This window comes from Rhinichthys klamathensis, unplaced genomic scaffold, assembly GCF_029890125.1.
Source record: "Rhinichthys klamathensis goyatoka isolate OS25496 unplaced genomic scaffold, OSU_Roscu_1.1 h1tg000151l_1, whole genome shotgun sequence".
Taxonomy (NCBI): Eukaryota; Metazoa; Chordata; class Actinopteri; order Cypriniformes; family Leuciscidae; genus Rhinichthys; species Rhinichthys klamathensis.
Window position 1 is genome coordinate 560,001 of NW_026606686.1, and position 17,500 is coordinate 577,500.

General features: G+C 41.6%; 1 protein-coding gene across 1 annotated transcript in view; it reads right to left on the bottom strand.

Moving 5' to 3' along the window:
- Positions 1-17,500, bottom strand: part of LOC130090810 (WD repeat-containing protein 7) — a gene marked incomplete at its 5' end in the record, with an annotated part of 108,084 nt that overhangs the window by 82,111 nt on the left and 8,473 nt on the right. The window contains 3 exon segments of the mRNA XM_056258416.1: positions 2,083-2,206; positions 10,930-11,048; positions 11,951-12,010. Of these exon segments, the coding sequence (XP_056114391.1) occupies positions 2,083-2,206; positions 10,930-11,048; positions 11,951-12,010 (303 nt within the window).

Consider the following 17,500-nt stretch of genomic DNA (forward strand, 5'->3'; position numbering starts at 1 on the left):
GAGAGAGTGTATGTATGCAGAAATTCATTAAAAACACACACAAAAAAATCTAATTGAATCATTAATGTGTGTGAGTGTGTGTGTGTGTGTGTGTGTGTGTGTGTGTGTGTGAGTGAGTGTGAGAGTGTGTGTAATCTGTGAGTGTGCGAGAGAGTGTATGTGTGTGTGTGTGTGTGTGTGTATGTGTGTGTGTGAGTGTGTGTATGAGTGTGAATGTGTGTGAGAGTGTGTATGAGAGTGTGTATGTGTGAGTGTGTATATGTATATGTCTGTGTGCATTTCTAAGCATCTCGTTGTAAAATATCATCTCAATAAAAGAGCAAATACTAAAATGGCAAAAGACAGTCGTACTGTTACACACTCAATAAATGTGTGTGTGGGGGGCAGATCGGTTTCACTGACCCCTTCAGTTCTGTACCCTGCTGAGGTCACTGCTGCCACGGTTACATTACACTGACCAGCAACCGTCACCATGGCAACCGTTCCCAGGGGCCACTGCTTGCCTCCCATCAACGGCCCATAGAGACACACACACACACACAAGCTTTCTTGTTGTAAATTACTTTAGACACACATACAGACACAATGTCTCTCTCACACACACACACACGTTTGATATACTATAGGTGACATTACGGCTTCTCTAGAGCCTCTAATGAGCCGTCCACTGCCTACACAGAAAACCACCTTATATTTTATTTTTCAGGAATCTTTGATACAAAGAAAGTTTAAAAGAACAGAATTTATTTGAACATCCATTTTTTTTATTTCAGATAAACACATCTATAATTGAAAGTCTTTATCTTATGGGAAAACGGATCACAAATATTGATGACTCATCTTGCACCACACATATTTTTGTCCAATCAGATGCTCTCTAGAATTAGAATGCCCCGCCCCCTAAAACCACCAGCAAGCAGAACACAGAACCGAAACGTTCTGTGTCAATAGGAAATGCATCAACACAGAAGAAAAAGAAAAAACTGTATAAAGTATAAAGTACAAAAACAAAGAACAGAAATGATCTGCCGTTAGAGGTTCAGAACAAACTCGAAGCAGAATGTTTGAGGAACATCAATACAACACAAACACTGAAATAAGACCTGCGAGGGAGGGCGGGATCGAACGCGGGTTTGGACCAAACAATCGAACTGAGTGTGAAAACAGCCGCAGACACATCATACCCTGTGTGTTTCACACTCCTCGCCTGCTTTGATGGGCGGCGTGTCTGGAGGTTTGAGATGGCCAGGTTAGTGCTGGTAAACGCAGCTGAACGTGTCTGTGGTTGAGAGGGGAAAGCAAAGCGGTTCCCATCGCTGAGATCCTGGGGTGAATCTCAAAGATTTCTGATTCACCACAGAATCTCCTGGAGAACTCTTCCCACGACCTGGAGTGTGTGTGCTGGTTCATCTGTGGCCAACTACATCAAAGTGTGGACCAAGAAGAGGAAAACATTCTCTGACACTTTCACCTGTAATCCTGCAGAGTCACTGTAAGAGCTTATGGACGTACTGGGGTGCTAGTGTTCACAGAAATGAATAAAAGTTGGAACAGACAGACAGACAGATGATAGATAGATAGATGATTAATGGATAGATAGATAGATAGATAGATAGATAGATAGATAGATAGATAGATAGATAGATAGATAGATAGATAGATAGATAGATAGATAGATAGATAGATAGATAGATAGATAGATAGATAGATAGACAGACGATGGATAGAAAGATAGATGATAGATAGATAGATAGATAGATAGATAGATAGATAGATAGATAGATAGATAGATAGATAGATAGATAGATGGATAGATGGATTGATAGAAAGAAATAGATAGATAGATAGATAGACGATAGATAGATAGATGGATAGATAGAAAGATAGACAGACAGACAGACAATAGATAGAAAGATAGATAGATGATTAATAGATAGATAGATAGATAGATAGATGGATAGATGGATAGATAGATAGATGGAAAGAAATATCTGTTTGTCTATCTGTCTTATGTGTGTATTGTGTATATGTGCGTGTGCTGCCTGATATTGACCCGTCAGGAGTGTTCAGTGTAACACTCACGGGAACTGACAGCATCCACGTACTGCGGCAGATACGGAGCCCACAGGTCAATGGTGTCCTTCCGGCCCGACTGACCAATCCTGCGCAGCTCAGCCAAGAGGAGAGCCTGGGCCGCCTCCCGAACCTGAAACACACACACACACACACACAGAGATATCAAGTTTACACACAGATACTGCAGCGCTCCAGTTGAAAAGGCTCTCTTTAAGAAAGTGGAGTTATAACTGAAGCCCCCCCCCCACACACACAACACGTGTCAGGTTTACACACGCTCCTGTCGAAAAGGCTCTCTCTAAGAAAGTGCAGCTCTAACTGAAGCCACACACACACGTGTCAGGTTTACACACAGATACTGCAGCACTAGGGCTGGGTACCGAGTTCGGTACTTTTTAGGTACCGACCGAATTGCCTCGATACTACCGAGTATCGAAACATGTCTTGTTTTTCGGTACCACATTTCGGTACCTAAGTGGTTAATCTCGTCAACGTCAGTGAAACAATAAGCATGCAGCATGATTGGCTGTGGCGGAAAAACACTAGTTTACGCGGCTGCCCAGAGACGCGGCTCGTCGCACGTGAGGCTGCAGTGTGTGTGTGTGTGTGTGTAGCGTGCGTCCCAACCCAGATAGATAGAAAATATGTGGAAATGATCCAAAGTGTACCTATGTCATGTGCCAGACTCGATGCCAGATGCACGCGATGCAATATTTTCGACAAGATCATTGCTGCCAAGACCGGCAACACGGTAAATCTAGGCACTGAAGCGCACAAAATACACTTGAGAGTAATGGTGTTCACATCGAACGCGAATAGAGCGTCAAATACGCGTCTATCGCGTCTAGTTCGACGCTTGAATCTTTAGCTCGAGTTCAAATTTTTCAACTTGCACGGAAGACGTTCGCGGCAAACGCGTCGCCCAATTCGCGTCATTCGCAACGCCCGGCGCGAATGATGCGTCTATTCGCGTCTTTGCATTGACTATGTATGTAATCTACTCGCACAAATAATTAAATTCGCGTTCGGTGTGAACACACCATTAGTAAACATTTGTTCATTAATAAACAATTAAAATATCTCCTTGCTATTGTTTCCACATCCATAATCATTAGGCTACTTTTGCCAGTGCTTTGCTGCAAGCTTCACGTGCAGGTATATATCCCGCCCCCCAGTAGCCTATATTTAATTTAATTCACATTTATTTGTATAGCATTTTTCACAATACATATCGTTTCAAAGCAGCTTTACAGAAAATGCATGTCTAAATTACAATTTAGAGTGATCTGTTATCAGAGGTGACAGTGTAATGCATTTCAATTAATTTTCATTCAGTTTCATCGTTAATTAATGCATTAAGTTAAAGCAGAAACAATGAGCTCATTGAAGTAAAGAATACATGTTGTTAAATGATTAGGAAACATAGAAAACTTTAGCATTGGTGCTTTTTTACATACTCAAAATATGAGTGTAAAAAAGTCAACAAACTGAAAAAAAAATTAGGTAATGTTATATTGTTAAACCTGGTTACATAAAATTGGTATCGAAAAAAGTATCGTCCAGGAACCGGTTTCGAAGTCAAGGTATCGGTATCGGTATCGGTATCGGTACCGAACATTTTGTTACGATACCCAGCCCTATGCAGCACTCCTGTTGAAAAGGCTCTCTCTAAGAAAGTGCAGCTCTAACTGAAGCCACACACACACACACACACACGCACACACACACGTGTCAGGTTTACACACGCTCCTGTCGAAAAGGCTCTCTCTAAGAAAGTGCAGCTCTAACTGAAGCCCCGGCAGCCGAACTCAAATGCCAGACCGCTGAGATGAAGCGCAGGAATAAAGCACGAGCCTGAAAGAAGCCATTGAGAGAGATGGAGTGTGTGTCTTTGTCCCGCGGGGTTAGCAGGTGCTAAAGCTGCGAGATACGAGTGAAAGTGAATGCGAGAAGAGAGAGAGAGACAGAGGGGGACCCTTGGAGAAAAAGGATTAAGGATGCTTAACAGAGCGTCTCTTTCTTTTCTTTCTCTTTCTCTGTCAGTCTTCCTTCATTTCTCTCTCAGTGTGGCGTACGACACCTCTGCGGTCACGGGCGTCACACTCTGACACACACAGATCGCTTGGCTCACAAAAACAAAGGACTAGGGATGCACGATATATCGGCCACCATATCGGTATCGGAAAATATATGTTCATTTTTATGTTATTTTTAATGTTATTGTTATAAATAATGTATTACTTCCTTCAGCTGAGACGCTTCAGATGCGCACTGTTCACCATGATGGTTTTGAATTGCTTGAAATATGATTGAAATCACTTCAAAAAAGGAAAATACAGTTAAGTGAACATGCACAACAAAAGTCTGTCATATAAGCTATATAAAATTATCATGAGAACATTATGAGTGTGTGTTTGTATCGGTTATCGCCTTTCAAATATAAAGAATTATCGGTTATCGGCTTTCAAATATAAATAATTATAGGTTTTCTGCATACAAATATAAAGAATTATTGGTTATCTGCTTACAAATGTAAACAATTATCGGTTATCGGCTTACAAATATAAAGAAATATCGGTTATCGGCTTTCAAACATAAATAATTATAGGTTTTCTGCATACAAATATAAAGAATTATCGGTTATCAGCTTACAAATGTAAAGAATTATCGGTTATCGGCTTACAAATATAAAGAATTATCGGTTATCGGCTTTCAAATATAAATAATTATAGGTTTTCTGCATACAAATATAAAGAATTATCGGTTATCTGCTTACCAATGTAAAGAATTATCGTTATCGGCTTACAAATATAAAGAATTATCGGTTATCGGCTTTCAAACATAAATAATTATAGGTTTTCTGCATACAAATATAAAGAATTATCGGTTATCAGCTTACAAATGTAAAGAATTATCGGTTGTCGGCTTACAAATATAAAGAATTATCGGTTATCGGCTTACAAATATAAATAATTATCGGTTACTGGCTTAAAAATATAAATAATTATAGGTTTTCTGCATACAAATATAAAGAATTATTGGTTATCAGCTTACAAATATAAAGAATTATCGGTTACTGGCTTACAAATATAAATAATTATAGGTTTTCTGCATACAAATATAAAGAATTATCGGTTAACGGCTTACAAATATAAAGAATTATCGGTTAACGGCTTACAAATATAAAGAATTATCGTATCGGCCAAAATTTTCATATCGGTGCATCCCTAAAAAAATATTTGAATAAAATAAACAAATATGTAACTATTGAAATATCAATAGGTCTTTTCCGGATAGTTCTAGGAACGAGCCGCCAGGGTGTTTCCCCGAGAACAAATGGTTCCCCTAGGAACGTTTTCCTGGTTGCATTCGCACCGCTAGTAGGAACTGAAGTGACGTGAGCCGCGCATGTTGTTGTGACTTTTATTTTGACGGCGCTGAGAACGCCAGAGCCTGAGCTCACAGTGCTCACATTCTCCATGTTCATTAGTTTACGATCTGTCAAACAGCCCTGTCTAACACATTATTAGATAGACCTGTTATACATAGAAAGTAGACAGTAGCGAAACGTTATTAGCGTTTGCCGTGTGGTTGATGTCCCGTGTCACTAGCTGAGCAGAAATACATAATCATGTTCTCTTTCATAGGTTCACTCAACGCTGCGGAAAGCGCAGTGGGATATTCTCTGAATGTGCCGATTGTCTGAAGCCTTATAGAATCACGCCAATTCATTGGCTGATGGCGTCCGCGCGATATGGCTCCGCCCCGACGCTCTTACGTCGCATCATTACATATTCGCGCTCGCCATCTGCTCCTCAGATTTCTCTACCTTCAGAACGAAGCGGTCACGTTGCCCTTCGCTCGTGATTTTTCTGAGCTACATCTAAGGATTATTCTCGGCGCTTCTGCGACTGTTCAAGCGGAACTCTGTTTCTCCTTACGGTGAAGTTGCCATGGATTACAGACGCTGTACTCCGCCATGTGCTCGTTACATTGCTAACGACGACCCACACAGTAAGTGCGTTAAGTGTTTGGGTTTTTCACATGCACGTGAGGCAGTTATAGGATCGTCTAAATGCAAATTCTGTGAAAATTTGTTGTTCGGGCCTACTCTTGCCGACGAGGTTATCCCGCCGAGCGGCCAGGAAGCGCGGCCTACTGCGGCCTACGCTGAGCTCGTTGACGTGCTTTCGCGCGCTACGGAGAAGCTCACTATTGATTGGCCCGACGAGCCACGTGAGTCTCAGTCGTCGAAACTTGACGAAAGGCTTCTCAGTGGCCCTAATTCTAGGCCTCAACGGAGGAAGCTGCCATTTTTAGGTGATCTGCATCTCCAGATCCTGGAAGCAGCCTTTCTCTTCGCGCCTCACTAATGCGGCTGCTGCTGATTTTACCAACCTGGTAGGCTCTGTGGAACAGGGCTATTCCGCCATTCCGGCGATTGAGGAAACTTTAGCCGACCATCTTGCTCCGTCGTCTGTGCCGTCCTGGAAGTCGCGCCCCTTCCTCCCTTCTAAAGCATGTAGGACTACTTCCTCTCTCATTGGGAAATCCTACATGGCGGCTGGGCAGGCAGGCATGACCCTGCACACTATGGCCATTCTTCAGGCCTACCAGGCGGACGTCCTGAAGGAAATGGACGAGGGCGACGGCGTGACTCCTGAAGCGGTCAAGGAGCTTCGTAAGGCTACGGATTTAGCCTTAAGAGCCACCAAGCATAGCGCACGCGCTATAGGTCGCTCTATGGCTGGTTCTGTTGGGGTGGAGCGCCACTTATGGCTTAATCTCACGGAGATCCGTGACAAAGAGAAGGTTTTCCTCTTGGACGCCCCCATTTCTCAAACGGGGTTGATTGGTGAGGCGGTCAACACAGTGGTTGAGAAATTCCGCTCCTCCAAATCCTAATCGGCTGCATTCAGACAGTTCATGCACAGGAGGGCTAGGGAACCTTCTTTCCGTTTTCCTCCGGAGCAGGCGGATCTGGTCACCATGACCCCAGCATCGATGCCTCCCATCACGTGCCAGGACGCCGATGGCCCTCCTGCACAGTCAACCTCTTTACTCCAGGAGCGTCAGCACGGCACCCTCACTCAGGTATGTCGTCTGCATTACAACATCCCTCCTCCTCTATCACATTTCCTTCCAGAGTGGGAGCGCTTACCAGGGGTATCGTCTTGGGTTCTTCGCACAATTCGGTTCGGCTACACTCTTAAAAACAGTTTTGCCACAATCCCCCCTGTTTCAACGGGGTGTTTCCTACTGTAGTAGACAGCGCCACTCAGGCTTCTGTACTTCAGCAGGAAATCTCTTCCCTCCTTCTCAAAGGAGCAATAGAGGAGATTACTCCAGGGGAAACCGAGCGGGGCTTTTACAGCCGTTACTTCCTGGTCCCGAAGAAGGGCGGCGGTTTGCGTCCCATACTGGACCTCCGCCGACTGAACTTCGCCCTTTACAAAGGGAAATTCAAGATGTTGACGCTGAAAGCTATCATATCTCAGATTCGGCCAGGGGATTGGTTCGTGACAATAGACCTAAAGGATGCTTATTTTCACATCCAGGTTGTACAGCGACACAGGCAGTTCCTCAGGTTCGCCGTTGGAGAAAGGGCGTTCCAGTACAGGGTCCTTCCCTTCGGCCTATCTCTGGCCCCGAGGACATTCACAAAGTGCATGGATGCAGCTCTGGCCCCATTGCGGCTCCAGGGCATCCGTGTTCTAAATTACCTGGACGATTGGCTTATTTTAGCCCAGTCCAGGAAGCTAGTGGCCCACCACAGAGACATCGTTCTGAGTCATATCCAGTCTCTCGGTTTGAGGTTGAACTCGGAGAAGAGTGTTCTTGCTCCGGCTCAGAGCACCGTTTTCTTGGGGGTGAACATGGATTCCGTTCTCATGCAGGCCCGCTTGGCCCCTGCACGGATTTCCAGCTTGATGACATGCTTGGCTCGTTTTTTGCTAGGCCATCATGTGTCTGTGGGCACCTGCCGCAGGATGCTGGGCCTTATGGCTGCGGCCTCCTCCATGCTACCGCTGGGCCTACTCCACATGAGACCCTTCATGTGGTGGGTGAAACTCTCAGGGGTTCGACCCTCCGGGTCAACCCTTCGCCTACTGAAGGTATCGCGCAGTTGCTTTCGAGCCCTGTCAGTTTGGCGGGACCCTCTTTTTCTTCGGAAAGGGGTCAGCATGGGTGCGGTATCTCGTCGCCAGATGATTACGACAGATGCCTCTCTCACCGGCTGGGGAGCGGTTTTCGAGGGCAGACCAGCGTGTGGGGTCTGGACCGGAGAGGCTCTCTCTTGGCACATAAACTGCCTGGAGTTAAGAGCCGTTTTTCTGGCTCTGCATCATTTCCTCCCTCTTCTGGAGGGTCACCATGTTATTGTCAGAACAGACAACATGGCAGTGGTGTCTCATGTGAACCGGCAGGGAGGTTCTCGTTCGCGCACCCTAGACAGGCATGCGCGTCACCTTCTCCTGTGGTCTCAGAGCAGATTCCTACCTCTAAGAGCGGTTCATGTCCCAGGGGTTCTGAACCTCGCAGCAGATTTTCTGTCGAGACAGAAACTCAGATCGGGGGAATGGATGTTGAACCGCCAGACGATGGCCCTGATCTGGGAGGTTTTTGGAGAGGCGGAGGTGGACCTCTTTGCATCTCAAGAGTCGTCCCAATGCCCGCTTTGGTTCTCCCTGAGTCCCCCGGCCCCATTGGGGATAGATGCGTTCGCTCACCCTTGGCCAACGCAGAAACTCTATGCCTTCCCGCCCATCAAACTGATCCAGGCGGTCTTGGCCAGAGTGAGAGAGAGCGGAGTCCGCCTCCTCCTGGTAGCTCCGTTCTGGCCATCTCAGCCATGGTTTTCGGAGCTAATTCCTCTACTGGAATCTTCCCCCTGGAGGATCCCGGTCAGGGAAGATCTGCTGTCCCAGCTACAGGGCAGGATATGGCATCCTCGCCCAGACATGTGGAAGCTGTATGTTTGGCCGATCAGAGGCCGTCGGCATTAAGCTCTGGTCTCCCAACTGACGTTCAGGAGACCATTGCGAGTGCTAGAGCCCCTTCTACAAGGAGATTATATTCTTCCAAATGGAGGGTGTTTGAGACTTGGTGCTTAGCACATGATAGGAGCCCAGTTAACTGCCCTGCTGGTTCAGTACTGGAATTCCTGCAGGAGAAGTTTGCTGCTGGAGCAGCCGCTACCACTCTCAGAGTTTATGTCGCGGCTATTGCAGCGCATAGGGAATCGGATGAGATTCCCCTGGGCAAATTAAGGTTAGTTTCTGCCTTCATGCGTGGGGTGAAGCGCCTGAAACCGGCTCGCTCCCCTAGAGTTCCCTCATGGGATCTTTCTGTTGTCCTAGAGGGTTTGACGAAAGCCCCCTTTGAGCCCTTGGAGTCAGCTCCGGAGAGGATTCTGACTCTCAAGGTTTCTCTTTTGTAAGCTTTGTCCTCATTAAAGCGGGTGGGAGACTTACAAGCTCTTTCTGTTAGAGAGTCTTGCTTGGACTTTGCCCCTGGCCTGGTCAAAGTTTCCTTGAGGCCGAGACCAGGGTATGTCCCCAAGGTTCTTTCCTCAACTTTCCGCTCACAGGTAGTTAACCTTAACGCTTTCCACCCTCCTCCATTTTCGTCTGAGGAAGATAGGAAGCTTAACTTGCTCTGCCCAGTTCGTTCTCTTAAGATATATGTAGACCGCTCAGGCGGTTGGAGGAAATCTAACCAGCTTCTGGTTTGCTTCGGTGCTAGCCGCCGTGGGCTTGCTGCATCAAAGCAGAGGATTTCTCACTGGGTCACAGAGGCTATCTCGTTGGCTTACGGGGTGCGTGGCTTGCCTTCACCTCTTAGCATTAAAGCACATTCCACCAGAAGTGTAGCATCTTCTCAAGCTCTTTTCAGAGGAGCACTTTTGGAGGATATTTGTGTTGCGGCAGGCTGGTCCTCTCCGCACACTTTTGTAAGGTTCTATAGCTTGGATCTTGACATGACCCCGGGTTCCCAGGTTCTTTCTGTTTGAACTCATTTCGGTTGTTGTCTCTTTTATCTACCAGTTATAAAAGCGCTCTAGCTTGGCGAGTTTGGTAGTCCGTTCCCACTGCGCTTTCCGCAGCGTTGAGTAAACCTATGAAAGAGAACGTCTCTGGTTACTTGCGTAACCTATGTTCTCTGAATAGGGAACGAGACGCTGCGTTAGCGGCCAAGCTCCTCGTGCTGCTGACAGTTTCTTTTCGGCAGAGAAATCTGAGGAGCAGATGGCGCGCGCGAATATGTAATGATGCGACGTAAGAGCGTTGGGGCGGAGCCATATCGCGCGGACGCCATCAGCCAATGAATTGGCGTGATTCTATAAGGCTTCAGACAATCGGCACATTCAGAGAATATCCCACTGCGCTTTCCGCAGCGTTGAGTGAACCTATTCAGAGAACATAGGTAACGCAAGTAACCAGAGACGTTTCGCCTGGTCTCCTCAAAGTTGCGTTGGGTTTTCTCCTCAGCGTGAAGGTAAAGAGGTCCATCTATCAGTTTTACATGTTCGTAGAGTTAGTTTGTGGAGTAAATAAATAGGCCATAATCTGTGTGTTTACACAGCCTTTTAAAAAATGGCGGGTGCTGGTGTTTCGCGTGCGTTCGGCCAATCAGCAAACACTAACGTCACGGATAGTTCCTATAGCGCTAGTTAAGACCGACTCTGAAGCAGGAGCCAAATTAGTTCCTCCAAAACGAGTTCCTAGAACTAAAATCGTTCCTTGTTTCTGCGGTGGGAACGAACCAAAATCCAGGAACTTCCACCAATGGTTCTAGGAACTATGAAAAGGTTCCTCCGGTGCGAAAGCCCCTAATAATACACTTTAATACCTCCAGGCAGCGGTCCTGCCATCTGCGCGCCAGCATCTCCAGGAGAGGAGGCCTGAACTTATCCAAACCCAGAAGATCAGGAAGCATGACACAATGCATGGCGGCCAGCTGACTCCAACCTACACAAACACACAACCACACAGAGAGTCAATCACAGCGATACACAACAGCCCTGCAGATCTGAAGCCCGGCCTGACAGGACCCTAGAAAAACACGAGCAACGTTTCAAATTCATGATGAGCAACATCCAACACAGAGTCACATATATCAGAAATATATGGAACAGCTTTTCGGAAAACTTCTGAGGAGAGAAACTTCAAAGAAATTACATTTCTTTGTGAAACGAGATCAACAAACTTACCTTTAGGGAAATATTCTAACAACTACTGTACATTCAGGCCATCGCTTTATATTGACTGATTAACAAAGACACATCTAGACTGGATCTCTAAGAAGGGAAAGAAGTGCGAAGCAGAAACACTGAAGCATTGATACAAAAATACAACATAAAATTTACCACCATGTATTCTTTTAAACAGCGTGCGGAAAATTTTTACATGGAACATATTTGGCTCTCTTTTGAATTAAATTTTTTTTTTTTTATAAAAACACTTTACAATAAGGTCTCATTTAAATTAAAACAATAAAAAAAAAACAGTGTACAGTATATACAGTACAGAAAGAACTGCTTTAAGGATTTAATTCTTTCACTCGTAAAGATGTTTATTAAAACACTGAGGATCTGAAGATAAACGTGTGTGTGTATAAAGTAAGCATGCAGTCCAAGACACTTACATTGACACAGACAGAAAAACAGACAGACAGAAAACGACTACAAGCACGAGGTACAGTAGAATAGTGAACCTAGAGACAGAACGAGTCACACACACACACACACACACACACAGGCACAGAGTGCGAGGCGGACGGAAAGCACAGGGAGAGAAAAGGAGCCCGGCTAAAGAAAGAGGAAGAGAGAGAGAAAGATTGAGAGAGAGAGGCCTTTATTCAGAGAGAATACCTTCATTGACTGAGGGGGAGTGAGACACTCCTGAAGCAGAAGACGGAACAGCGACGGCAGCTTGAAAACAGAGGAAAAGAGCCGTGAAACAGAAAGAAAGAAAGAAAGAAAGAAAGAAAGAAAGAAAGAAAGAAAGAAAGAAAGAAAGAAAGAAAGAAAGAAAGAAAGAAAGGCCTCCAGCAGAGTTAGTAGAGTAAAGCGGCCGTTATTAAATGAAAATAAACTGAATACATCGGCACTGAACTCACATGGACACTTTTCATAGAAATGAAAAATTAGTAACTAATTGGTTGTGTGACTATCACAAAAAAATTCTAGATTTTATAATTATTATTAACTATGGTAACAGTTTCCACAAAATACAACTGGTATCAAAACCAATATTTTAGACAATTTTTTTTATAAATGTATAAGAATAATTGGTGTACAATAAGCTCTTATTAGTTAACATTAGTTATTAACTAACATAAACAATGAGAAATACATTTGTTGCAGTATTTATTAATATCTTTGTTAATGTTAATGGTCCATAATAATATTAACAGATACTTCTGATTTTATTTCATGTATTCATGTTGAAATTAATATTAACTAAGATTCATAAATGCTATGAGTATTTTTTATTGATAATACTTGTGAATGTATTAACCAATGTTAACAAAAGGTACTTTTTTGTTAAACATTACAGTATAAATGTATTTTAAAATAATTTTTAGACAAATGCCACTGTATTAAGTGCAAAAATGTTAAATTCTATTTAGTTAATACGGGTCCATAAAGCAGCATGAATAAAATCTGCTTCAATAGTTTTTAATATCAACTTCCACAAAAGTAGTCAGTATTTGCCCTAAAACCGGATCATCAGATATTAATAAACGCTACTAAAGCTTTCATTATATTCCTCTTATTATAGTGGTTTCCAGATGGAAACTTTTATTAGCATAGTAAATATTTGAGCTGAAAAGCATTATACTGAAACCTGGATAAAATATGGCTAATGAAACAAAAGTTTTTCAATTGAACCTTTTAAACTGATACTTTGGTATATATATATATACACTGTGTGAATATATTAGAGCGGCACGATTAATCGTTAAAAGATCTTGATCTCAATTCAAACACCCACACGATCTCATTCCTAAATTACAACAATTCTCCTCTGTCTATTTATTAGAGATATGAAACAGCTTCACAAACAGCCTTTTCAACCACACCGTTTCATTATTTCTGTCTTACAATCATTCATATGATCACAGAAGCACTGGGATAAAAGATTATAGTTCAGATATAAACACTGATGTCTACAGTAGCGATCAAAATAGAGTAAATCACCTTTAGAAAGTAACTTGATGCTTCAAATTAAGATTGTATTAATTACATCGTTAACGACAAGTGACTGTTAAAACGTGTGTGTGTCATTGAATCATTCATTCGTTAGATTAGTTCAAAAACACTGAATCATCCAGTGATGAAACAAGTCTTTATGAGTGAGTCATTGAATTATTCACTCAACTGACTTAGAAAAAAATCTAATTAATCAAAAAAATTTAATAGACTGAAGTAATTAACATTTTGTCAATTTATCAATTTATCTCAATTTATACAGAATCATGCTGCTCTAATATATTTATATATATATAAATTGAAAACCAATAATAATATTGCAATATTTCCATACAAGCCATTACTCAAGTGATCCAAAACATTTAAAATTGACAATTATGAGCAAGAACTACAAATCCCATGAGCGCTCGAGAGAGAGAGAGAGAGAGAGAGAGAGAGAGAGTGGAGATATACAGATAGAGAGAGAGAGAGAGAGAGAGAGAGAGAGAGAGAGCAAAGCCATGCATGCAGACAGAGAGACAGGGATCCGCTGCACCTGCAGTGTGGAGAGAAATCCTCAACAAACAAACAAGTGGAAAGTGTTTTTCTACAAGCACACCATTCTCAGTAAGTAGGGTTGCCAACTGTCCCGAATTAGCCGGGACGTCCCGTATTTTGAGCCTAATTTATTTGTCCTGTTTATAGACGGCTACGCTGATCTGACCACTGACTGATACAACAGCAACACGACACTTGAGGATGATCACGACACCGGTCATCATCCAATCACAGCGCTCCCTCACACGCATCAGACCAGACCATAACAAACTCTACATTGAGAATTAATTATTCTTTTGGGACAAATCATTGTTTGATTTCGATCCGGACTCGCGCTAACGGCTAATCCCTTCCACTGTCCGGCCAGCTTTGATTTCGGCAAATCAGTTTTGGTGAATTCAAACTACGTGATTATTATTGTTCATGAGTCCGACATCGGCCACGCAAGAACACATGAACTCTTCCTCAGGGAATCATATGCGGACGTCATTTGCTGCCCAAGAAACATTTCTGATTATTATTAATGTAAAAAAAAAGAAGAAAAGTCAGGATCCTTTTGGGGTTCACACTGAAAAAAAATTGGAGTAGGATTTACTTGAAAAAAGCTAGGCAACTTTTTTCACTCAGAAAATGCTAGTAAATTTACAAAGATTTGCCAAGTAAAAACCTAAACATATTTATCAGTAGCTTTAATTAGAAATCTTTAAGTTAAATTTACTTGGAATATGGAATTAAGTAAACTTTACTTAACCTAGTTAAGTGAAAGTAACAAAGAAAATAAGTAATTTTAACTTGGCTAGTAAAAGGTTGATTAATATCGATTTAGTTGAAATTTCCTTTGCATTACATTTCACTAAAACAATAATATTGAATTTTATTAGTCATTTGTAATATGTGCTTTACTTAGATCATCTAAGTAATTTATATTACATCATGTCAGATGTTAAGCATCATGTGAATGCAAAGACCTCAATACTGGGTAGACGATACACAATGGCGGTAACATTTGATGGGTCGTTTTTGTGTTTGAATGTGTCACTTTAAGCAAAAAATTTACTCGAAATGTCACAAAATGGCAAGTTACTAATACTGACAACAAAAGCAATGATAAAACAGTGTAAATACAGCTGGAAACCAGTGAAAAATCAACCTCATTAATTATTCAAGGTCCAGTGCATGATGGGAACCCCAGTATCAGAAAAGTTGAGTAATTTTTACTTAATTTTAATGAGTTGATATTTACACTTTCATTTCTACTCGCTTGAATTAAGTACTGATATGGAATTTACTTAGTTTTTTTTTCAGTAGTATTTACTTCACCAAAAAATCATTTTTTACAGTGATGTAGATTTATCCGAAATAAAAAAAGCTTTTGTAACATTATAAATGTCTTTACTGTCACTTTTGATTACTTTAATGCGTCCCTGCTGAATAAAAGTAGGCTATTACTTTCTTTAATTTCTAGTGTATAGTGTTACAAAAGTTTTCTATTTCAGATAAATGCTTTGGTTTGTTTAATGTGACTTTTTTTGTGTGACCTTTTAGAATTAAATTGTACATAAATAGGTTAAGCCAAACAAATGTGTTTATGTCTGAGAACCTTTTAAACACATACGACTGTGTGATACCGTACACATATTTTGAGTGTCCCTTATTTTCCTGTAAAGACCCACGATTGTCCCGCATTTTTCTTTAAGGTTGTGATCGTAAGGTTGGACAAACGTGCCGTCCGCAGGGAAATATTTTTTCATTATTTTAAATATGAGGGAAGAACAAAAACAAATATGAATTAGTAAATTATTAGTAGTAAATAAACGCAAACTACAGCTACGGGCTTTATTTCACGATACAAAACAACAAATAATTTTTTTTTTTTAAGAACACATTTTTAGGAAAGAAAAAAGTGCCCTAAATATAGAAAGCAATCTTTGTAGAATGAAAACAAGAAATTTATTTTATTTATAAAAAGGTAAATCTGTCGGTTGATGATAAAATACATTTTTAAAAGAAATGCATTTCTGTAAATATCATAAACATCATGTAAATTAAGTATTTTGCACTATAATGCAATTTTGTGGACTGCTTATTTGCTACCATTAAAGTCACCAAATAATAATAAATAATAATAATAAGAATAAAATAACATACATTTTTGTCAATATCGCACACCCCTTATGCAAAATCGAATTTATATTTACTGCATTTTAACTCTTGCATTAAACATTATGAATCTACCTGACAACAACTTAGTCAAATCATGGTTCCTGTTTGAAAAATTAAATATATATTATTTTTTTAAATAAAATAAAATAGGGTCAGTCTGAGTTTGTGTGTGTGTGTGAAGCTCTTGTTTCAAAAAACAACTTAGTATTAGTATTTATTTAAATAAATATCAATAAATGCGGCTCAGTATCAGCATATTGTTTAACGGTTAGTATTAGCCTACTAGTAATGCTGTCTTCAATCAAGTTTTTATTTACATTTTAAGACATGAAAAAGTGTGTATTTTAAAAAGGCAAGGCTTCAGCACTTCATGACAATAAAACCATATTTGCCATCAGTTTTCCTGTGCTAAAGCTAACCTACAGGCTAAGCCTTCTCCGTAGCGCACAGCGAGATCTGCATTTGTTTCTCTAAATCCCTCGTTCTGCCGGCACACGCTCAGCTTTTATCTCGGCACGCGATTAAAAGAACGACTCCATTAAAAAACACTTAATAACACAACCTGAGCACAGTTTCACAAACCCGTCCGGATCAATACGAGGAAACGAGAGGAGGGAGAAAACGCTACACGCGTTGAATAACTTTCATTATGTGTACAAACCTAAAGAGAAGTGTTAGATCAATATTCTCAACACATCTCAGAGGACCCTCTCTCTCTGTGTGTGTGTGTGTGTGTGTGCGAGATAAAAAATGAATCATAACGTTCTCCTTCTCTAAACGCAATCTGGTGCGGCGTGCGAATTCATCGGACAGGCGCGTGTCAGCACGCCGGACACGGAGGGCTAATGCTCCTCGGGTGAAAGGCTTTAGCATGAGAAAGAGACGCTGCAGGGCCTTCTGGTCGAGGAGAGGAACACAACACCACACCACACCACACCACACCAGCACTTCCCCCGTCAATGAGCCCGACAGGCGTGTGGCGTGAGCAGCGCAACACAAGCCATTATTCACACGCCTCCTCCATTGTGGCCCGACAATAGCAGCTCGGGACGGGGGACAAATTAGGGCACGTGTTGAGGAAGAGTGTGTGTGTGTGTGTTACTAACAGGGTTTAAGCAGACACCCTGCACTCAACAGTGCATGTTATCTAGATGTTGTCTAACAAAAGCTTCAATGCCAAACAAAATCCAAAATGCATTTAAAAAAGAAAAATGAGTGAAAGAAAAGTGCACTAAATAATAGAAAGCTATGTTAGTATGAAAATGAGAATAAACTTTAGATGTTGTTATTGATAAAACCCCCCAAAAATCTTTTTTTTTTGTCGATATCGCACACCCCTAATGCAAATAATCCTATATCTCTATTGTATTTTGACTCTTGCATTAAACATTTTGAATCTACCTGACAACAACTGATTAGTCAAGTTATAGTTCCTCTGAATAAAAATAAATAAAAATAATAATAAATAAATAAAAATATTAAGATACATTTTTGTCGATATCGCAC